At 44.6% G+C, this 23,838-nt stretch overlaps 1 protein-coding gene across 1 annotated transcript in view; it reads left to right on the top strand.

Moving 5' to 3' along the window:
• Positions 1-23,838, top strand: part of LOC134608791 (NFX1-type zinc finger-containing protein 1-like) — a 161,503-nt gene that overhangs the window by 99,664 nt on the left and 38,001 nt on the right. The window contains exons 7-9 of the mRNA XM_063451893.1: positions 3,562-3,687; positions 6,104-6,249; positions 8,674-8,817. Of these exons, the coding sequence (XP_063307963.1) occupies positions 3,562-3,687; positions 6,104-6,249; positions 8,674-8,817 (416 nt within the window). The remainder of the gene's footprint in view (positions 1-3,561; positions 3,688-6,103; positions 6,250-8,673; positions 8,818-23,838) is intronic.

Here is a 23,838-nt window from a genome sequence, read left to right as displayed (position 1 = left end):
CCTGTCCTTATGGCCTCTGTGCCTCCACCTTTGGCCCTGGCTCTTATGAGGGGAAATTTTCCCTTGGGCACCCCAGGTGAGTGCATCAGCTGTTGGTTTCAGCCTGTATTAACGTACCTTTCAAGTCAATCTAATACCTACCAAATCGAATACTCGTAAGTGAAGCACTGGAAGGCAGGTCACATGTGCAGCAATTGCCACTCTGTGCAGTAATTGCTTCTTATATGAGAACCCTCACATGTGCTTTGAGCAAACATTCAATGCATGTGAGGAAAAACACCCTTCTTGCTGATTAACATCCAGGAGGGTAAAACCGAGAATCTTATGAAAGTATAGATTTCTTTTTAAATTGGCACTTTTATGAAGTAAGAGAGAAGCATTTGTATAATGCATTAAAATAGGAGATCAGTCCCATAGTTTGTTATGAAACTTTAATTAAACATTTTGCTTCTTTAAAAACATTAGAAGGGGGCTGTTATTTACCAAGATTTGTAATAATACTTTCACCTATACCCTAAAACCTATATGTATTTGTGAGGTTTGAAAAATAAATTTAAATGTAGGAATCTACCATGCTGTTTTTACCTCTATCCTGGAACTTAGTGCCTCCACCTTCATTCCCTGTCAATCATTGTTATATGCTCGGCCCGTTTCTGAAAACAAAACCAACACTGCGACAAGACTGAAATGGATTGTGATGTCAATTGCTAAGTCTTTATTATACATTTAGAAGTAAATGGAGCATCAAATAAAAAAAGGTTACCATAAGATATACATTTTCCATGATTTACTCAATGGTGTAGTTTCCAGAGTAGAAATTACAGTTCCCTTTTAAATACCGTATATACTCGAGTATAAGCCGACCCGAATATAAGCCGAGGCCCCTAATTTTACCCCAAAAAACTGGGAAAACTTATTGACTCGAGTATAAGACTAGGGTGGAAAATGCAGCAGCTACTGGTAAATTTCTAAATAAAATTAGATCCTAAAAAAGTTATATTAACTGAATATTTATTTACAGTGTGTGTATATAATGAATGCAGTGTGTGTGTGTGTGTGTATGAATGCAGTGTGTATATGAATGCTGTGTGTGTATGCAGTGTGTATATAATGAATGGAGTGCAGTGTGTGTATATGAGTGCAGTGTGTGCATAATGAATGCAGTGCAGTGTGTGTATGAGTGCAGTGTGTATGCAGTGTGTGTATATAATGAATGCAGTGTGTGAGTGCAGTGTGTATATAATGAATGCAGTGCAGTGTGAATGCAGTGTGTGTATGTATGAGTGCAGTGTGTGTATGTATGAGTGCAGTGTGTGTATGTATGAGTGCAGTGTGTATGTATGAATGCAGTGTGTATGCAGTGTGTGTATGAATGCAGTGTGTGTATATAATGAATGCAGTGCAGTGTGTGTATGAGTGCAGTGTGTATGCAGTGTGTGTATGAATGCAGTGTGTGTATATAATGAATGCAGTGCAGTGTATGTATGAGTGCAGTGTGTATGTATGAGTGCAGTGTGTGTATGTATGAGTGCAGTGTGTGTATGTATGAATGCAGTGTGTGTATGTATGAATGCAGTGTGTGTATGTATGCATGCAGTGTGTATGCAGTGTGTGTATGAATGCAGTGTGTGTATATAATGAATGCAGTGCAGTCTGTGTATGAGTGCAGTGTGTATGCAGTGTGTGTATGAATGCAGTGTGTGTATATAATGAATGCAGTGCAGTGTATGTATGAGTGCAGTGTGTATGCAGTGTGTATATAATGAATGCAGTGTGTGAGTGCAGTGTGTATATAATGAATGCAGTGCAGTGTGAATGCAGTGTGTATGTATGAGTGCAGTGTGTGTATGTATGAATGCAGTGTGTATGCAGTGTGTGTATGCATGCAGTGTGTGTATATAATGAATGCAGTGCAGTGTGTGTATGAATGCAGTGTGTGTATATAATGAATGCAGTGCAGTGTGTATGTATGAGTGCAGTGTGTATGTATGAATGCAGTGTGTATGCAGTGTGTGTATGAATGCAGTGTGTGTATATAATGAATGCAGTGCAGTGTGTGTATGAGTGCAGTGTTTATTCAGTGTGTGTATGAATGCAGTGTGTGTATTTAATGAATGCAGTGCAGTGTATGTATGAGTGCAGTGTGTATGTATGAATGCAGTGTGTATGCAGTGTGTGTATGAATGCAGTGTGTGTATATAATGAATGCAGTGCAGTGTGTGTATGAGTGTGTGTATGAATGCAGTGTGTGTGTGAGTGAGAGTGCAGTGTGTGTGTGTGTGTGAGTGCAGAGCATTGGTGGGGGTGGGCATTTTATTAATTATTATTATTTAATTATTATTGTAATATATATATTTTTTTTTTTCATGTTGTTATTTGTTTTATTATTATTATTTTTTTTATTTTATTATTATTTTTTTTATTTATGTTTTCGTCCCCCCTCCCTGCTTGTTAGCTGGCCAGGGAGGGGGGCTCTCACTCCCTGGTGGTCCAGTGGATGGGCTGTAGGAGGGGGGCTGTCAGGAAGCTGTAACTTACCTTCACCGCAGCTCCTGTCAGCTCCCTTCTCTCGCGAGAGTTGCAGAGGGAGCTGACCTGGGAGCTGCACGGACGGAGGAGAGAGAAGGGAGCTGATAGGAGCTGCGGCGAAGGTAAGTTACAGCTTCCTGACGAGTGAGTGTTTTTCAGCACAAAAAATGTGCTGAAAAACTCATCTTATACTCGAGTATATACGGTACTTTTGCTGCTAGGAATGTGTCTTTTCTTTTATTTAAAAAAACAATATGTAAGTGTCATAGGGATGTGGGGGGCGGGGGGATCGCCCACAGGGTTCAGTGCGTGCTGACTACAAATGTCAAATATGCACAGAGTTTACACTAGGCAGCCCGGCATTCTTGGCTTCCTATGTCACTAATTGTTTGATGGAGTGCACTTAGCCCAAGTCACACAATTAAAAATGAATCTGGATGTGCAGTGTTTTAAGCAGAAGCATTGCACATACAGACTTCTACCACCATGACCACTTCAAATCACTTAAGTGGTCATGGTGGTTGGAGTAACCCTTTTAGATCACAGTTATGAATGGAGACTCTATACATAGGGCAAGATTATATTTATCTTAAATACATACCCCAGGTTTGAATTAAACCAACTTATGCAACTCATTAAAAGAAGATGTATAAAAATGCTATTTAAATAATTTGATAAAATAAGAATAACCGTCTTCTATAGGACGTAAAGATTTGTACACGTGAGGGTTGTTCAAGCTATACAGATATAATGTATCAGTTAATATATTAAATTTATATAGTTATTATATTTGTTCAGTCTGAGGAACTGTTGAATGTTGATTGTTCTGGAGGTCTGCGGATCAGGGAACAGCAAGACCCATGTTCCCCAATATAAATCAATTATTACATTCAACTGGCATGCAAATGGTTCAAATTTGGCTAATTTTCAACAACATAATTATGAATTTTCCCTAAATATATGCAAACCTATACCCTATTTCCATATAAGAGTTTATAATTTGGCTATTTGGATATTTGTTTCTTTCTACAGGTAAAACGTTTGTTGGACTGAAAATTGTGCATGCTCTTCTATCAAACTCCGAGGTCTGGAAAGAAGGACATAGCCCCATACTCATTGTTTGCTACACAAATCATGCTCTAGACCAGTTTCTGGAAGGTAATATTTTTTATCAATATCACAATTGTTGTTCACTCAAAGGGATACTCTAGACACAATCACCAGCTTTCTCATTAAAGTGATTATGGTGCATAGAGGTGCCTGGAGTCGCCTGGCACCACCACAATGTTCATTGTTAAATCAGTTTTAAATGATTTAACACTGAAGGAGAGTCCCAGGGTACCCACAACCTGGCCCCTGCTGGAACTATAGCTAACTTGGAAATGATGCTCCACATTAACTGTATCAGTAGGTGTCTGTGATATTCTGATTGCGGTCAGCTGATGCTCTCATCACTGACACTCAATTGCTGCTCAGCCTAGTGCAGATCTATTTACTGAAATAGCAGAGCTGCTGGGTAACATCCTTCAGTGTTAAACAACTTGAAAATCAAAATCACACTTATCTCTCTCATCCAATTAGCAAAGTCCTGCACTGCCAGGCTTAGCTCATACATTGAGCTTCCAGTCCTAAAATAGTTTGACTGCTTATAAAGGAGGGGCCACCAAGGCACTCCGGACACCATAACCACTGCAGCACGTACTAGTTATGCTGATTGGATCTTATGGAAATATTTTTGTGTGTGCAAGAGCTCTTATATCAAAAACTTCAGTAAGCACTGACTATTCTCTGCTGTAATAAAGCTATATATGGTAATATAAAAAATATATTTGGGGGGGCGGAGCCAGCGCCCATGCGAGACAGTCGCATCCTCAGCGATCTCCGAGCTGCCGCCCGATTGAACGGCGGATATACAGACCCGCTGAGCACAAACACAGCCAAGCCGAGCTCCACTGGGTCCAGAGAACATGGGGCGCCGCTCCAAAAAGCAGCGGGTAGATCCGGGGACCGGCTGCCGAGATATAGAAAGCCTATTCAGACAGCCGCAGCACCCCGTGCAGTCCAAGATGGTGCCGACCGCGGCCTACTCCACGGCTTCATCAGAAGCTGAGAGCACACAGGAGGATGATTTCCCTGCCACAATACAGCCACACTGCCTACACCATGACGGTATGTGGGACTTGGGGATGCTGCTCCCTCGACTAAGGCAGACATTAAAGCCTTATTGCAGGACCTTAAGGCCATGTTTCAAGCCGACATAGCAGTAGTGAGAGAGGACGTCGCCACACTGACAGGCTGTGTCCAGGCAGTGGTAGGGGAGCTGGGAGGTACACATTTGGCACAATCAGCCACAGACGCTGCACTCCATACCATGCAAAAGAAATGTTGTGAAATGAGCCAGCGACTGGCATGTCTGGAAGACAGGGCTAAAGCCCGCAATATAAGGATAAGAGGCATACCCGAATCCATCTCACCAGAGGAACTGCCTCACTACATACGGCGAATGATGGCCACATTGCTAACACCTAAGCAAGTCAAGCAAGCTGTAACTGACAGATGCCACCGATTGCCCAAGGCAGCCAAGGCACCCCCAGAGGCCCCAAGGGACATGCTCCTGCAATTTCAAAGGGACTCTGACAAGATAGCAGTCCTGGAAACCACAAGAGTATCCCCCTCCCTGTCTTTTGAGGGCTCACAGCTGTCCTTTTACAAGGACCTTTTACAAAGAGCAACCATGCAATGGAGACAATCACTCCGCTCCACTACAAAGCTTCTGAGAGAGGCTGAAATCCCATACAGATGGGGCACACACCACCTAGTGGCAGAGAAAAACGGCAAGAAGTTCCCACTCTCGCAACTCCAAGACGCACCTGCCTTCCTTCAAGCATTGGGAGTCTCGACGGGAACCCTACCTACACGGGACAGAAGAATATGGGCAGTAGAGGAAATCCCTCCATTTGTCCCAAGACGTGCACTGGCGGGGTCGGCGGATCCACCAGCTTGACACCGTCTGAACTATTTGTTTTCTTCATGTCATAATTGACAGTTATAGAATTTATAAAAGTTTTATTTGTTTATTAAGATCTGTTATTATTTCTCTGGCTCCGTAGGCAAACTTGCTAAGCCGTAGCAACACCAAAAATATCCCCCCTACATTCTTACCCCTACTAATGCCACATATGCTACGCTTATATCAGCTTTGGTTTAAGCGCTTTGGCGCACACATAGCGCAACATAGATCCTCATGATGCAACCCGATAACATATAGCGCAGTAAACGCAGAGGATGTAATGTCATCATTTACAGTTATTTTTATCTCTTCTATTTTTACAAGTTGACAGTTCTCAAGCTCATAACTTTTGCACCTAAAAAAAAAAAAACCTCATGTTGCATATACCTGAATGTTAGGTGGCTACGCATTAATGATTGCTGCTGTAATCTGTAACCTGCTTCAAACCTGTTCCAACTGCTAACGGTACTGTAATGCAATCTAAACTATGTACATATGTGATGTGAAAAAAAAAAATATATATATATATATTTTGATATATTTATCTTATGTGCTGTATTTCAGGCATCCTTTCATACAAGACATGTAACATAGTCAGAGTAGGATCTAGGAGTAACAGTGAAATTCTGAAAAATTGTTCCTTGTCCAAGATTCGCAATCAAAAAACTCGTGCCAACCTTCCGGGGTATATGAGAGCACTTCATGCAGAGGTAAGGTGTCCAGAATTAATTACATTGTCTGGAATAAATCTGCAGCTTTCAGAACATGTATACCAAGCATGTCAAACTCAAAGGCTAACACGGGCCAAATAAACAAGATTTACGTTTATGTGGGCCGAAAAAAAAACCAACAAAACTTTAATTTTCATAGAAACGTAGGCTTATTTAGAAAAGTACCGTAAAAAAAAAAGTTGCCTAACTGACAATAGACGTCCTCACACTTCAAAGTAAACAAAAGAGCAATTTATTTTAAAAACACCAGCATTTGCAAATAACCAATGTTTCAGTCCAACTACCTTGACATATTAAGAAAAGTTTGGTAATGGGACTGAGATGATGAATGTATGCTGTTGCGCAGCTGTAAAAAACAAATTACGTTATCTTGTTGATTTTGAAGTCCTATGAGTGTGTTCTTCACTTTGGCTTCACTTCACTTTCAAACCTGATGATCTCAGCCAATCCAATGCTTTTCCATAGGAAAGCACTGGGAGGCTATTGTGCATGTGTAGCAAAACGCTGCGCGGCCAATCAGCATCTCCATGGGGAGTGTTCAGCGCCTCCATGCAGGCCCAATCTAATACACTACCCCCTCCCCCATTCTTAGAAACTGTGCTCCATCTCCAAAATAGAGCCCCTATCTCCAATACACTGCCGCTAAATACAATACACTGCCCACAAATCTAACACACTGCCCCCCTCCACTCTTATACACTATCCCGTCCCCCATCTAATACACTGCCCCCAAACTAATACACCGCCCCAATATAATACACAGCCTCCCGCAACCCCGCCCCCTCTTTAAGATACTGCCCCCCTCCACTCTAATACACTGCCCCCTCCCCCTAATCTAATACACTACCCCTTAATCTAATATACTGCCCCCTTTTCACTCTAATTGAATACACTGCCCCCACTCCCACCAGTCTTATTTAATACACTGCACTCCCTCCCCCATATTTAATACACTGCCCTCACTCCCACTACACTAATACACTGTCCCTCCCTCCCCCAAATTCATACACTGCCCTCTCCCTCCCCCCGATTTACTACACTGCTCTCCCTCTAATTTAACACACTGCATCCCTCCCCTAAATTAATATACTGCCCACTCCATCCCCCAATTTACTACACTGCCCTCCCCTAATTTAACACACTTCCTCCCTCCCTCACCCAAATTAATATACTGCCCCCCCAATTTAACACACTACACAGGAAGGTCCCCCAAGCCCCTCTTCCCCTACCTTAAGATGAGCAGTCCGTCTTCCAGTTCCAGCCTTGCTCTTCTCTGCAAAAGCAAGCCTGACACTCCATTGGCACTTCCGCCAGATATGACTTTGCATGCAATCGGCCGTGGCAGGGCAGACAGGGAACAGACAGTAAAGATCTTTCCTTTCTTGTGGCTGGTCACAGCCACAGCACAAAGCAACCCCAGAGTAAGCGGACCCCAAGGATATTCATTGTGGGTCACACGTTTGGCATGCTTGATGTATACCATTCAATTAACATTAGGTGGACATAGCTCAATACTAAACATAATTATTGATACTTGCTTTAATAGATATAGTGGTATAGTTGGTAATGATTTCCTCCAAAGCAGTGGTGAGGTTAAAGTGTCTCTGTCATGGCATACTTACCAAAATCCAAATCACTTGGGGGTGGGGGAGGGGAGGGGCAGAAGAAGGCAGTGACAATATGTCGCTTGCAGGCTACTGAAGATGGCACCGTATAGGGAGAAGACAACTTTCAAGCTATAAACAAATGGTGAAAAAATATGTGGGGGGAGTTGGAGGACATGTAGAATTTGAGATAATAATAAAAAATGTTTTTTTAGCAAAATCCATTTTTGGGATGCAGTGAGGTTATATGGGTGTATATACATAAACGTGTAAGAATGCAGAAAAATGTGTACATTTAATAGTGTGCCGTTACTTAGAGCAGTGGTTTGTCATCAATGGGTCTCCAACCATCTCCGATTGTGCCACAAAGACATTAATGTCACGGCTCTTATAGATTGAATACATAATTAAAATGTGTCAGCTATTTCGCATTCCTGTCTGGAAAGTAATTAAACCTAACAAGTAAATTTTAAGGTTTGACTTAGACATTTTTCTCTTTTTGAAGTGAACCTGTACACATATGCCATCTCCAAGACCATTTATCCACTTGACTGGGAATTGAAAAGGGAATCACATGTTTTGGGGAAAAATAAACAAATTGAAAATATTCCCCAATTAGGCTAGGTTTTTTTTTTTTAGTTTTTTTCTCTAGTTCAGCAGTTTCAGCTAACATTAAACAAATGAGTATAAAATAGATGCAGACATGCATCCATATGTTTAGCTTTAATAAAAAGCCCCATGACAGCTAAACAGAGTAGCAATAAAGAACATATTTTAATCATTGATTTAACTTTACCAGATGGGAGATGAAAAGAAAAAGGTGCAAGAAAAGTTACTTGAGAAGGCAAGTCAACTTCGCGTTGCCACTACTGGAATTCTTCATGAGAGTGTCTTGGAAAAGTTCATTATAGAAAAGCATTTCAAAAGCCTCAAGGATCAACAGGTAACTAAATAACACATTTATTTATTTTAAAAATTCTATATTTAGAATTTTTCATACAATAAGAATACGGATAGTAGCAAACAGTAAAGAATTGTACCCTGGGTTGCATTATAAGTCACGACATGTACATAATCGGCATTTACACTGTGCAATTAACAGTGATAGCCATGTGCCAATACATTTGTCTCATACCAGGGGTGACAAAGAGCACCTTGATACCCCCTACCAACCCTCGTCCAGGGCTCCTTTCTGGGCTATGAGCCGTGACGCTGGCTGAGGTCCAGCAGAGGGGCCCTGGGCGCAGGCAGTGGCGCGACCTCTATAAGATTAGGCAGAAAAAGGCTAAACAAGTTAGAGAAAATAGCACAGTCAGTAAAAAAAAGGGGACAAAACATTTTTTAGATACATAAATGAGAAGAGGAAAGTAAAACAAGGATTAGTTAGATTAAAAACAAAAGAAGGAAGGTATGTAGAAGAGGATAAAGGTCTAGCTGACTGCCTCAATTAATATTTTTGTTCAGTATTTACAGATGAAGGAAAGGGGCCTCAGTTAGGAAAAGGGACAAATTAGTCATTTGTTACATGTGAGTTTACAGAGGAAGAGATTCTATTTCAACTGTCAAAAGTAAAGACAAATAAGTCAATGGGACCTGATGGGATACACCCAAAGCTATTAAAAGAGCTTAGTGGTGTACTAGCAAAACCATTAACAGATTTATTTAACCGATCATTGTTAACAGGAGTAGTCCCAGAAGATTGGAAGTGAGCAAATGAAGAGATAGTAGGGAGAAGTCAGGCAACTATAGGCCAGTAAGCCTTACTTCAGTAATTGGGAAAGTAATGGAAACCATGTAAAAGGATAGGATTTTTGAACATCTAAAATCACATGGATTTCAAGATCAGAGACAACATTGGTTTACTTCAGGGAGATCATGCCAAACTAATCTTATTGATTTTTTTGATTGGGTAACTAAAATAATAGATCAGGGTGGTGCAGTAGACATTGCTTACCTAAATTTCAGTAAGGCTTTTGACACTGTTGCACATAGAAGGCTTATCAATAAACTGCACTCTTTAAGTTTGGATTCCAATATTGTTAAATGGGTAAGGCAGTGGCTGAGTGACAGGCAACAGAGGGCTGTAGTCAATGGAGTATATCCGAAACATGGGCTTGTCGCCAGTGGGGTACCTCAGGGATCTGTACTTGGACCAATTCTCTTTAATATTTTTATTAGTGATATTGCAGAAGGTCTTGATGGTAAGGTATGTCTTTTTGCTGATGATACTAAAATTTGCAGCAGGGTTGATATTCCAGAAGGGGTAAGCCAAATGATTTAGGTAAACAAATGATTTACGTAAACTAGAAAAATGGTCAGAGCAACTGACATTTAATGTGGATAAGTGCAAGATAATGCATCTTGGGTGTAAAAACCCATGGGCAGAGTACAGAATATCTAATAGAGTCCTAATTTTAGCATCCGAGGAAAGGGATTTATGGGGTGATTATTTCTGATGACTCAAAGGTAGGCAGACAATGTAATAGAGCAGCAGGAAATGCTAGCAGAATGCTGGTTGTAAAGGGAGAGGTATTAGCAGTAGAAAGAGGGATGTGCTCATGCCATTGTACAGAACACTGGTGAGACCTCACTTGGAGTAGCGTACGCAGTACTGGAGATGGTATCTCCAAAAGGATATTGATACTTTAGAGAGAGTTCAGAGAAGGGCTACTAAACTGGTTCATGGATTGCAGGATAAAACTTACAAGGAAAGGTTAAAGGAACTTAACATGTATATCTTGGAAGAAAAGACGAGACGGGGATATGATAGAAACATTTAAATACATAAAGGGAAACAACACAGTAAAGGAGGAGACTATATTTAAAAGAAGAAAAAATATCACAAACAAGAGGACAAAGGATTAAATTAGAGGGGCAAAGGTTTTACAAATAATATCAGGAAGTTTTACTTTACTGAGAGGGTAGTGGATGCATGGACAGCCTTCCAACTGAAGTGGTAGAGGTTAACACAGTAAAGGAGTTTTAACATTTGCCTCCCAGATGTCTATACCCTTAACACAGTAAAGCAGTTTTACCATTTGCCTCCCAGATGTCTATGGCCTCAAGTCGCGCTTACCATTGATCTGTATAGTGTAAAATTTGGCAGTGTGGTTAATTAATGATATGGGTTGGTAGGACTCAGGTAAAGTGTGATTCTGGCCGTAAGTTGTGCTACATGACCGCTACTGCGTTATGGGCCTCTGTGGTGGTCTCGAGGCACTATTCCAAGGTAGCGATGTGCGCCCCAGGCGTGTGTATCTCAGCCCTGACTTCTGTAGATTTTACCTCTGATAGTTTGGCTAGTATCTGGTGGGCGTCTCTGAGGGGGCTCTCAGAAACATCTGAACTGTTAGGTGATGCTGGCTTCTGCGGACTGAGACCGGTGCCATATTGGGAGGCTGAAAACATATTTAGCACCAATGAGGCTGGTTCAGAGCGCTTCTATGTGGACTTCCGTGAAGCCCGTTTGTCCATTGCAGCCTGGGGCTATAGGAATTGCGTTTCTGTCAGATGAGCTGTTGTTTGCTTTTAGCCGTGAGGCTGGTGAGGAGCACTACTCTTGTGTGTCCAGCTTGCAACCTGGTCAAGCCACCCCCCCCCCCCCTAAATAATGCATTTATATAAACCTTTATATAAATTCTTTATACATATACTTTACATATATGATTTTGACATGATGAATCTCTCATAGGTAGGTAACCAAGTAAGCAGCAGAACATGAGTTTCGTAACTGTGGGTGCTAAATATCAAGTTGAATGCTATTAGCTTGGTTTAAAAGTTGCTTGCAAATACAAACCTACTTTTGCAATGTGACTCCATATCTATTGCCTTTACGGCTATACTAATTACATAGCAATTACACAGCAACAACTGCTATACTAATTAAATAGAAACAAAGTCCAAGACACTTAATATAATGGAAATAACACAATACATTTGTAACAACGCAATGCATTTGCAAACAATATACCAATCACATTCAAAAGATAACAGTGTAATTCTGAAATACACAATATGAAAGTTATTTGGAGTAAAGTTTTAGGCGAGCCCAAATATAACATGTATAACATGTAGAGGTGAGTTGAGAGGAAAGAAAAGTAATAGCAGTACTAATGGAAGGGGACATGTAAAGGAAAAACAGACTACTTAAAGACAACTAAAACTGGTACTGGAACTAGGTGAGCTGTGTGGGGAAGGTGGTTGTGTATGAGGGCCTATAAAGAGAAAGAGAAAGGGGATAAGAAGTGAAAAAGGGGAAATGAGAAACACATCTTCACTTAATTAGGGAGTGTCTCATTTTCTGTTGGGTGCTAAGAAGTTGAGCGTAAAGGGTCGACATGGAACTTGTAGAATTTTTAAGCCATTAACCAAGTCTGTCAATCTTTCCATTGTTTTGATAGGTCCAGGAATTGCAGTCTAACCTCTCAAGCTCTTTGGGTCAAATAATTTGTTTCATAAGAATGTGTAGAATTATATATATATACAGGACTATAAATATTTATGTTTGGTGCACATATGTCTGTTTATATAAAATGACTTCTTACAGTTATCCATTGTCTAATTATTGAGAATATAAAGAGATTTAACCCTTCACTACCAAGAAATTTGCAAAAAAAACACCCACAGAATCCGAGTATTTTGAATGTCCTGGATAGTAATATTTATATTTATTTTTCATTTCAGTATGCTTTGATAGCAAATTACTATTGAAGTTATAGATATGAAAGCTGTGCTGCAAAGAAATAACATTTATTGAAACGTCCCCATAAATTCTATTATTCTCTTTCACGTGCACAATTCTAAATATACTCGTATTGTATATACTGTATATTGTGTGTGTGTGTGTCTGTGTATGTATATTTATATATGTATGTGTGTGTTTCAATGATAAATGCCTCATGCATACATGGGACCAGGGCCGGACTGGGATAAAAATTCGGCCCGGGCATTTTTTTATCACAGCGGCCACTAAGAAGGGGCGGGGCAGAGAGGGTGTGTTTTGTCGTCACTGACGACAAACACGCCCCCTTCTCAAAGTGCAGGCCAGGTCAGACCATGCGCAGAGCTCTGCTAAAGAGCTCTAGCATGAGAAAAAAAGCCCTGTATTTGTTCTGCACAGTGCAAGCAAATTTAATAACATGCTTGCACTGTGTTTCCTTGCAACTTGTCTCTGGTGTCTCTATAAATGGATACCAGGAGACAAAAATGCCAGGAAAGAGTATTGTGCTGTGTTTGGAGCCTGCTTGTGGGATTGTGTGTGTGTGTGTGTGTGTGTATAGAGTGAGCTGATTGTGGTGTGGTATTGTGTAATAAGGTCGGTTTTAGTCGTGTTGTGTTTGTGGTGTAATGTAATGCATATGTGGCTAGGGCCTGTAGAGAATGTGTGTATAGGGGATGTAGCAAGTGTGTGCATACAGGCTATAGTGTGTGTGTGTGTGTGTGTGTATATATGTGATGAAGTGTTTGTAGAGAGTGTGTGTTTAGGGGTGTAGTATGTGTTTGCTTACAAGGAATCTAGTGTGTGTATAGGGTATCCAGAGTGTGTATGTTAGGAATGTAGTGTGTGTGTGCATATATATATATATATATGTGTGTGTGGAAGTATGGTGTATGTGTGTGGTGCAGTGTGTTGGGGAGGTTCTGTGTGTATGTGAGGGGTGCAGTATGTGTGTATGATGGATGCTGTGTGTGATGTGTGTGAAGGTGCTGTGTATGAGGGTGCTGTGTATGATGTGTGTGAGAGTGCTGTGTATGATGTGTTTTGTGATAGTGCTGAGTGTGATGTGTGTGAGAGTGCTGAGTGTGATAGTGCTGTGGATGATGTGTGTGAGTGCTGAGGGTGATGTGTGTGAGGGTGCTGTGTGCGAGAGTTCCGTGGATGATGTGTGTGAGTGCTGAGGGTGATGTGTGTGAGGGTGCTGTGTGTGAGAGTGCCGAGTGTGAGAGTGCTGTGGATGATGTGTGAGAGTGCTGTGTGTGATGTGTGTGAGAGTGCTGTGTGTTATGTGTGTGAGTGTTGTGTGTGATGTGTTTTGTGATAGTGCTGAGTGTGATGTGTGTGTGAGTCCTGAGTGTGATGTGTGTGAGAGTGCTGTGTGTGAGAGTGCTGAGTGTGATAGTGTTGTGGATGATGTGCGTGAGTGCTGAGTGTGATGTGTGTGAGAGTGCTGTGTATGATGTGTTTTGTGATAGTGCTGAGTGTGATGTGTGTGTGAGTCCTGAGTGTGATGTGTGTGAGAGTGCTGTGTGTGAGAGTGCTGAGTGTGATAGTGTTGTGGATGATGTGCGTGAGTGCTGAGTGTGATGTGTGTGAGAGTGCTGTGTATGATGTGTTTTGTGATAGTGCTGAGGGTGATGTGTGTGAGAGTGCTGTGTATGATGTGTTTTGTGATAGTGCTGAGTGTGATGTGTGTGTGAGTCCTGAGTGTGCTGTGTGTGAGAGTGCTGAGTGTGATAGTGCTGTGGATGATGTGCGTGAGTGCTGAGTGTGATGTGTGTGAGAGTGCTGTGTATGATGTGTTTTGTGATAGTGCTGAGTGTGATGTGTGTGAGTCCTGAGTGTGATGTGTGTGAGAGTGCTGTGTATGATGTGTTTTGTGATAGTGCTGAGTGTGATGTGTGTGTGAGTCCTGAGTGTGCTGTGTGTGAGAGTGCTGAGTGTGATGGGTGTGAGACTGCGGTGTGTGAAAGTGCTGTGATGGGTGTGAGAGTGCTGTGTGTGATGGTAGTGAGAGTGCTGTGTTTGAAAGTGCTGTAATGGGTGTGAGAGTGATGGGTGTGAGAGTGCTGTGTGTGAAAGTGCTGTGATGGGTGTGAGAGTGCTGTGTGTGATGGGAGTGAGAGTGCTGTGTGTGAAAGTGCTGTGATGGGAGTGAGAGTGCTGTGTGTGATGGGAGTGAGAGTGCTGTGTGTGTGAAAGTGCTGTGATGGGTGTGAGAGTGCTGTGTGTGATGGGAGTGAGAGTGCTGTGTGCGATGGGAGTGAGAGTGTTGTGTGTGATGGGAGTGAGAGTGATAGGTGTGAGAGTGCTGTGTGTGTGAAAGTGCTGTGATGGGTGTGAGAGTGCTGTGTGTGATGGGAGTGGGAGTGTTGTGTGTGAAAGTGCTGTGATGGGAGTGAGAGTGTTGTGTGTGATGGGTGTGAGAGTGCTGTGTGTGAAAGTGCTGTGATGGGTGTGAGAGTGCTGTGTGTGATGGGAGTGAGAGTGCTGTGTGTGATGGGAGTGAGAGTGCTGTGTGTGATGGGAGTGAGAGTGATAGGTGTGAGAGTGCTGTGTGTGATGGGAGTGAGAGTGCTGTGTGTGAATGTTAGAAGTGATTGAGTGTTGGGGGGTAAAATAAAATAAAAGAGTAGGCATTATGTCCCCCCCTCCCTTCTTGTGATAGTGCTGAGTGTGATGTGTGTGAGTCCTGAGTGTGATGTGTGTGAGAGTGCTGTGTATGATGTGTTTTGTGATAGTGCTGAGTGTGATGTGTGTGTGAGTCCTGAGTGTGCTGTGTGTGAGAGTGCTGAGTGTGATGGGTGTGAGAGTGCGGTGTGTGAAAGTGCTGTGATAGGTGTGAGAGTGCTGTGTGTGATGGTAGTGAGAGTGCTGTGTTTGAAAGTGCTGTAATGGGTGTGAGAGTGATGGGTGTGAGAGTGCTGTGTGTGAAAGTGCTGTGATGGGTGTGAGAGTGCTGTGTGTGATGGGAGTGAGAGTGCTGTGTGTGAAAGTGCTGTGATGGGTGTGAGAGTGCTGTGTGTGATGGGAGTGAGAGTGCTGTGTGTGATGGGAGTGAGAGTGTTGTGTGATGGGAGTGATGGGAGTGAGAGTGATAGGTGTGAGAGTGCTGTGTGTGTGAAAGTGCTGTGATGGGTGTGAGAGTGCTGTGTGTGATGGGAGTGAGAGTGTTGTGTGTGAAAGTGCTGTGATGGGAGTGAGAGTGTTGTGTGTGATGGGTGTGAGAGTGCTGTGTGTGAAAGTGCTGTGATGGGTGTGAGAGTGCTGTGTGTGATGGGAGTGAGAGTGCTGTGTGTGATGGGAGTGAGAGTGATAGGTGTGAGAGTGCTGTGTGTGATGGGAGTGAGAGTGCTGTGTGTGAATGTTAGAAGTGATTGAGTGTTGGGGGGGTAAAATAAAATAAAAGAGTAGGCATTATGTCCCCCCCTCCCTTCTTACCTTTAGCCTGGGAGGGGGGGACCGGCATGCTGGTGAGTGGGAGGGGGGGACCGGCACTCCGACGCCATCCCTGGTGGTCCAGTGGTGAGTGAACTCTAATCTGAGGGCTAGAGTTCACTCTCGCGAGATCCGGTTGTTGCCATGGCAACGCGCCGGATCTTGCGAGAGGAACCCGGCGGAGCTGCAAGATAGAGCTCCGCCGGGTCCTCTACCTCCCTCTCCAGCATGTCTCTCCAAGGGGGCCGGTGAGGGAGATCCCTCACCGGCCCTGCATTGAAAACAGCGGGGCCGGCGCTCGGATAGTGCCGGCCCTGCATAGACCGGCAGGGGAGATCCTGGGACCTTCCCCTGCCGACCTCGGCCCATGGCCACCGCGGCCCACCGGGCATTTGCCCGGTGTGCCCGATGGCCAGTCCGGGCCTGCATGGGACACATTGCTGCTAGGTTGCCTCTTTTGACACTCAGACACATGCACTAATGTATACACACACAAATACACTGACGCACAGAGACACACACACACATACATTTATTTATTTATACAATATTTTACCAGGATGGATACATTGAGATTTCTCTAGTTTTCAAGTATGTCCTGGGTCCACAAAACATTGCATTGTTACAATAGAATGCAATATTACAAAAAATACAATATAAAAACAATATATATATATATATATATATACACATACATACACACATACATACACACATACATACACATATATATATATAAATTGAATACATAACAGGTAATACATATATTCAACCATGACAGGTGCATTCTGTGCAATAGATCTCTTAAAATATTTTAGATTGAATGAAGATTTGACTGTGTCCCTGAAGTTATTCCATAATTGCGGTGCTCTGTAGGAAAATGAGGATCGAGACACTTTATTTTTGTATTGCGGTATGCTAAATATCGTGCTAGTACTGGATCAAAAGGTTAAAGGTGGTGGGAACAGCCGGGGAGAGCATTCTACTCAGGTAGGGTGGGAGCTTCCCAGAAATGCTCTTATGCACACGGCTGAAAAGATGAACAGTGCGCCTGGATTCCAGCGATAGCCAGTTTAGCTCTTTTAACATGTCACAGCGGTGGGTAAAGTAATTACATTCTAGTACAAAGCGGCATAAGAAATTATATAACGTATTGAGTTTATTAAGGTGGGTGTGTGGTGCGGGTGCATGCACTACATCCCCATAATCGATGACCGGCATTAGCATTTGTTGCACTATCTGTTTCCTTACTGTAGGGCTTAAGCAGGATACAGGGCACCTAGTTTTGAGGTAAAATTTTGAAGAGATTTTTTTCAATGTGAAGGCCAAAGGATAGATTGAGGTCTAGCAACATACCTAGATATTTAGAAGAGCAGACTGCTGTCAGTGTGCCATTTGAATTTGTTCTGATACATAGTTGTTGATTTTGTAGTTTACGTAATTTAGGTACAGTTCCAAAGATCACTGTAACAGTTTTGTCAGTGTTTAGGAAGAGTTTGTTATCCGCTATCCACTTTTCTACCTCTGTGAATTGGTTTTGGAGCACAGCCTCAAGCTGTGGTAGCTTGGGTTTACTATCGTAGATTACAGTGTCATCTGCATACATGTGTACAGTTGAGGATTTTCAGACGTTAGGCAGATCATTTATAAATAATGTGAATAGCAGGGGGCCGAGTATGGAGCCTTGGGGAACACATGTGTCAGGCAGAATGTATCATGTGACTGTGTGTAAATTGGAGTGACTGTGTGTGTGAGAGTATGGGGGTGACTGTGTGTATGGAGGTGACCGTGTGTATATAAGGGATGACAATGAGTATATGCGGGGTGACTGTGTGTATGGTGGTCACTGTGTATATGAGGGGTGACTATGTGAATGGAGGTGATTGTGAGAATATAAGGGGTGACTGTGTGAGTAGAGGTAATTATGAGTATATGAGGGATGACTGTGTATATAACCAGTGACTGTGTGTATGGAGGTGACTGTGTGAATGGAGGGGACTGTGTGAATGGAGGTTATTGTAACTGTGTGTGTATGAGGGGTGACCGTGTATGGAAGTGACTGTGAGTATATGAGGAGTAACTGTGAGTGTATGAGGGGTGACTGTGTATATGGAGGTAACTGTTAGTATATGAGGGGTGACTGTAAATATGGGGGGGGGTGATTATGTGTATGGCAGTGACTGTGATTATATGAGAGGCGGCTGTGTGTATGGAGGTGACTGTGTTTATATTGAGGTGACTGTATGTGAGCAGTGGTGACTGTGTGTCAGTTGATTATCTAGGGTAACAGTAGGAGTGTGAATGTGTGTGAGGAGGCAGTGTTTATGTGTCCACCACCCCACACACACATTTCTAAAACAGGGCCACTCTGTTTATTCCCCCCTTACATTGCTCCTTTCAGTCCCTGTTTTCCACCCCTCTCCATAGATATCTGATCCCTGTGTTTCTGTCTCTTCTTCTATTTATCCTTATACCCCCCAGTTTCTGACTACCACTCATTTTTCATCAATTGACCTTTTTTTGTGTGCTTTCTTGTTGCACCTCCATTTGGTATTATACAGATAGCTGAGCATATACCCCATGTCCCAATCTCTAGACTACTAGTACCTGTCAACAGCAGCTCCCAGATGCGTGTAACAGGGCTAAAGTGTGCGGCAGCTCACACAGATGATTCAGCGGTAAAGCGCGCTCGCTGGCAGAGCCAAACTGGAAAGCAGCCCTGGAAAAAAAAAAAAAAATATTAGTACAGTGAGCACACAAGCTCACTGACATGCGCAAATAGGCTCACTGACAGACAAAAAACTCTCTGACTTGCACACAGGCTTACTACAGACAAACTCACTTGTATAAACACAAGGCTCACTACAAAGAAGTTCAGGGACACACACATGCTCAATAAATAGAAGCTCACTGACACACACAAGCAGTACCATCTTAACAGTGTTAAGGGCCCCCGGGCAAAGCAGTGCTCTGGGGCCCTTCCTACACAACAACTCACAGGAATAAAAATTATAATTATTGATAGACTGCTGAGTACATGCACACAGTACACAAATACGAACACAGAGAAACTTCTAAATACACACACACAGACGTCGCTGAATGCACACAGACGTTGCTGAATGCACACAGGCTGATTTTTACACTTACACACAGACTGCTGAATCCAACACACACACAGCTGAGTCCATACACACACACACACACAGACATACAGACTGCTGAGTCCATACACACACAGACTGCTGAGTCCATACACACACAGACTGCTGAGTCCATATACACACAGACAGACACACAGACTGCTGAGTCCACACACACAGAGTTCTGAGTCCATACACACAGAGACTGCTGAGTCCTAGATACAGACACACACAGACTGCTGAGTCCATACACACACACACAGACTGCTGAGTCCATACACACATACAGACTGCTGAGTCAATACACACATACAGACTGCTGAGTCCATACACACACAGACTGATGAGTCCATACACACACACAGATACACAGACTGCTTAGTCCATACACACACACATACACAGACTGCTGAGTCCATACACACACAGACTGCTGAGTCCATACACACACACAGACACAGACTGCTGAGTCCATACACACACAGACTGCTGAGCAGAGGCGGCTCTAGACTTTATGAGGCCTTAGGCGTAACTCAAACATGAGGCCCCACTAACAAAAAAGTGTCACATATACACATTGACGCACAGTTTACCTGTGTATGTGCCTGAGAGTGTGTCTGACAGAGAGTATCCTTGTGTGTGAGAATGTATGTCTCTGTGAGCATGTTTGCGTTTTTGTCTGAGACTGAAGTGTGTTGTGTGTATGGCGGGTGATGGTGTGAGGGGGGTAATGGTGAGAGGGAAAGGGGGGTGATGGTGAGAGGGAGAGCGGGGTAATGGTGAGAGTGAGCGGGGGTGATGTGAGAAGGAAGGGGGGTGATGTGAGAAGGAGGGGGGGTGATGTGAGAAGGAGGGGGGGTGATGTGAGAAGGAGGGGGGGTGATGTGAGAAGGAGGGGGGGTGATGTGAGAAAGAGGGGGGTGATGTGAGAAGGAGGGGGGTGATGTGAGAAGGAGGGGGGTGATGTGAGAAGGAGGGGGTTGATGTGAGAGTGAGGGGGGGTGATGTGAGAGTGAGGGGGGGTGATGTGAGAGTGAGGGGGGGTGATGTGAGAGTGAGGGGGGTGATGTGAGAGTGAGGGGGTGATGTGAGAGTGAGGGGGTGATGTGAGAGTGAGGGGGGGTGATGTGATGTGAGAAGGAGGGGGGTGATGTGAGAAGAAGGGGGGTTGATGGTGAGGGGGGTGAGGGGGGTGAGGCTGAGGGGGGTGAGGGGGGTGAGGCTGAGGGTGGTGAGGGGGTGAGGCTGAGGGTGGTGAGGGGGGTGAGGCTGAGGGGGGTGAGGCTGAGGGGGGTGAGGCTGAGGGGGGTGAGGCTGAGGGGGGTGAGGGGTGAGGCTGAGTGAGGCTGAGGGGGGTGAGGGGTGAGCAGGGCCGGATTAACATAGGGGCTGATGGAGCTGCAGCTCCAGGCCAAGGCCCATGGAATAGGCCCATTGGTTTAAAAAAAAAAAAAAAAAAAAATTTTTTTTTTTACTTTTTTTTTTTTTTTTTTTTTTTACACACTACTCTTAGGGTTGTCAGGTATTTCTCATGTATTTCTTAGGGTTGCCAGGTATTTCTCAGAAGTATTTCTCAGGTATTTGAGGCTGCCTAGCCGGTGCCGGTATTGCAGTAATACCGGCAATACAAATGTCTGTCTCAGTATAAACATAGATTATTCTGCAATACCAGCGCCAGCCAGTAGGGGTCGCTGTTTGTGTGGAGAGAGGCAGTGATAAGAAGTTACGGCATCTCCCTCCCTGCCTCTCTCTACTCACTGATCCGCGGGGGAGCAGCTCTGCACAGAGAGTCCAGACAGCAGCTCCGAGACATGGGGAAGCTGAGACATTGGGACACTGGGGAACATGGGGACCCTGAGCATGGACGTCCGCAGGAATGCTTGGCCCCTTTTTGACAGTGTCATGAAAGGGAAGGAGCATAGTCATCAAATTACAGGAACATTCTGGTCACCATAACAACTTTATCTAAATGAAAATGCTGTGATGCAAGGAGGCCCCTGGGTGCTCTTTCTTTGAAGGGGTGAAACCGCGCTCTCAAATGGTTTACTCCCAAAGGCTTCCTTCAGCTCCAGATCTCCAGGTCGCTCAGTGGTATTCGACTTCTGAAACAGAGTGTCAGGAAGTGCAGATTGACGTTGGGCATGGGTGCCGCTGATTGGCTAGAGTGATCAGCTGACACTCTAAGCCAATCGCTAGTTCCCGATTCATAAAAATGTTTAACGTTTTTATGAATGGGGAGCTACTAATTGGCTTAGAGTGCTAGCTGACCCATCTAGCCAATCAGCGGCACCCCTACCCAGCGGCCCTCTGTGTTTCCTGACACTCAGTAAATAAAAGTGAACACATTAACACTGATATTGTTTGTTTTTACCTGGGGAGATGAGAAGGTCCAAAGTTTCCCTTCTGATTCTTCCTGCCCCTTCCTGCTCCTTGCTGCCTCTTCCTACTCCATGCTGCCCCTTCCTGCTCCTTGCAGACCCTTCCTGCTCCTTGCAGACTCTTCCTGCTCCCTCTTCCTACTCCTTGCTGCCTCTTCCTACTCCTTGCTGCCCCTTCCTGCTCCTTGCTGCCTCTTCCTCCTCCTTGCTGCCTCTTCCTGCTCCTTGCTGCCTCTTCCTGCTCCTTGCTGCCTCTTCCTACTCCTTGCTGCCTCTTCCTACTCCTTGCTGCCCCCTCTTGCTCCTTGCAGACCCTTCCTACTCCTTGGTGACCCATCCTGCTCCTTGCAGACCGTCCCTACCCCTTCCTGCTGCCCCTTCCTATTCCTTGCTGACCCCTCCTGCCTCCTGCAGACCTTTTCTACTCCTTGCTGACCCCTCCTGGTCCTTGCTGACCCCTCCTGCTCCTTCTACTTTACCCCCCCATCCCTCACTTACCTGCTCTGTAGGCTGCCCCTGTGCCGCTCCCCTGCGGTTTGAGTCATGAGAGAGAGGCAGGGATAAGCTGTAGCTTCCTGCCTTTCTCCATTCACAGCGCCACCTACTGGCCAGCGCTGGTATTGCACTGTATTCTCACACTAAAACGAAAAATAGCAGCACAAGCTGAAAAATCTGGGGGGGGGGGAAGTACCCCCCGTTACCCCCCTTTACCCCTCCCATTTGGACACCCATGACCCTGAGACACTAGGGACACAGTGGCCCCATGTCTCCCAGTGGCCCCTAGTCTGTGTCCCCATGTCTCCCAGCCACTGTCCCTAGTGTCTCAGTGGCCCCATGTCTCCCAGTGTCCCCATGTCTCTAAGTGTCCCCTAGTGTCCTAGTGACATCAGGACACTGGGCGACTTTGAGACATAGGAGACATGTCAGTGTCCCCATGTCTCCCAGCCAGTGTCCCTAGTATCTCAGTATCCCCATGTGTCCCTGGTGTCTCTCAGTGTCTGTAGTGTGCCAGTGTCCCTAGTGTCTCAGTGTTCCCTAGACTCCCAAAGTCCCCTAGTCTCCCAATGTCTCTGTGTCCCCATGTCTCCTAGTGTCTCAGTGTCCCCTAGTATAAAAGAAAAAATCTCAGGCACTCACTGTGATAGATTTAGGCAGGTTTATTGGACACCGCAACGTTTCGACCTGTACCCAGGTCTTTATCAAGTCTCCAATGTCCCCTATGTATCAGTGTCCCCTATGTATCAGTGCCTCAGTGCCCCATGTCTCTCAGTGCCCATGGTGTCTCTGTGCCCATAGTGTCTCTGTGCCCGTAGTGTCTCTGTGCCCGTAGTGTCTCTGTGCCCGTAGTGTCTCAGTGTCCCCTAGTATAAAAGAAAAAAATCTCAGGCACTCACTGTGATAGCTTTAAGCAGGTTTATTGGACACCGCAACATTTTGACTTGTACCAGGTTTTTATCAAGTCTCCAGTGTCCCCTATATATCACAGTGTCTCAGTGCCCCATGTCGCCCCGTGTCCCCTCGTGTCTGTCACCCAGTGTCCACAAGAGTCTCAGATTTCCTTGGTCTTGCAGTGTTCCCTAGTATCTGTGTCCCCATGTCTCCGAGTGTCCCAATGTCTCTCAATGTCCCAATGTCTCCCAATGTCCCCTAGTGACATGGGGACACTGGGAGACATGAGGACACAAACACTAAGGGACTAGGAGACATAGGGACACAGACATTCCCCCTTTTTGTGTATGTTCACCCTTTCGGCTGTTCTGGTTATGAGATTTGTGTCAGTAGCCCACCATTTTACCGCATCCATAGACTTCCTGCTTTACTTGACACTGCTGTTAGGGGGTATGGGTTTACTTGAAAGATGAAAGCATGAGATTAGCAAAGGGTATGTGTTTTCTCATAGTTGCATCCTATGAGTTTCCCTACAGCATCATCTCCATCAGATACATGACGCTTAGGAGGTAGGACTGTTTTAGTGTTTTTGGTCAATAAGATTTTGTAATTAGGCCCATCATAATTATCAGCACCAGGCCCACTGGGCTCTTAATCCGGCCCTGGGGGTGAGGCTGAGGGGGTGGGGGTGAGGCTGAGGGTGGTGAGGAGTGAGGCTGAGGGTGGTGAGGAGTGAGGCTGAGGGGGGTTCGGGGGTGATGCTGAGGATGGTGAGGGGGTGATGCTGTGGGTGGTTGGGGTGGGGGGGTGATGCTGAGGATGGTGAGGGGGGTTATGCTGAGGGTGGTGAGGGAGGGTGATGCTGAGGGTGGTGGGGTGGTGAGGCTGAGGGTGGTGGG

The sequence above is a fragment of the Pelobates fuscus genome, chromosome 4 (assembly GCF_036172605.1).
Source record: "Pelobates fuscus isolate aPelFus1 chromosome 4, aPelFus1.pri, whole genome shotgun sequence".
NCBI classification, from domain to species: Eukaryota; Metazoa; Chordata; class Amphibia; order Anura; family Pelobatidae; genus Pelobates; species Pelobates fuscus.
The sequence above is the reverse complement of the archived record's forward strand: the minus strand, read 5'-3'. Positions and strand labels throughout refer to the sequence as shown.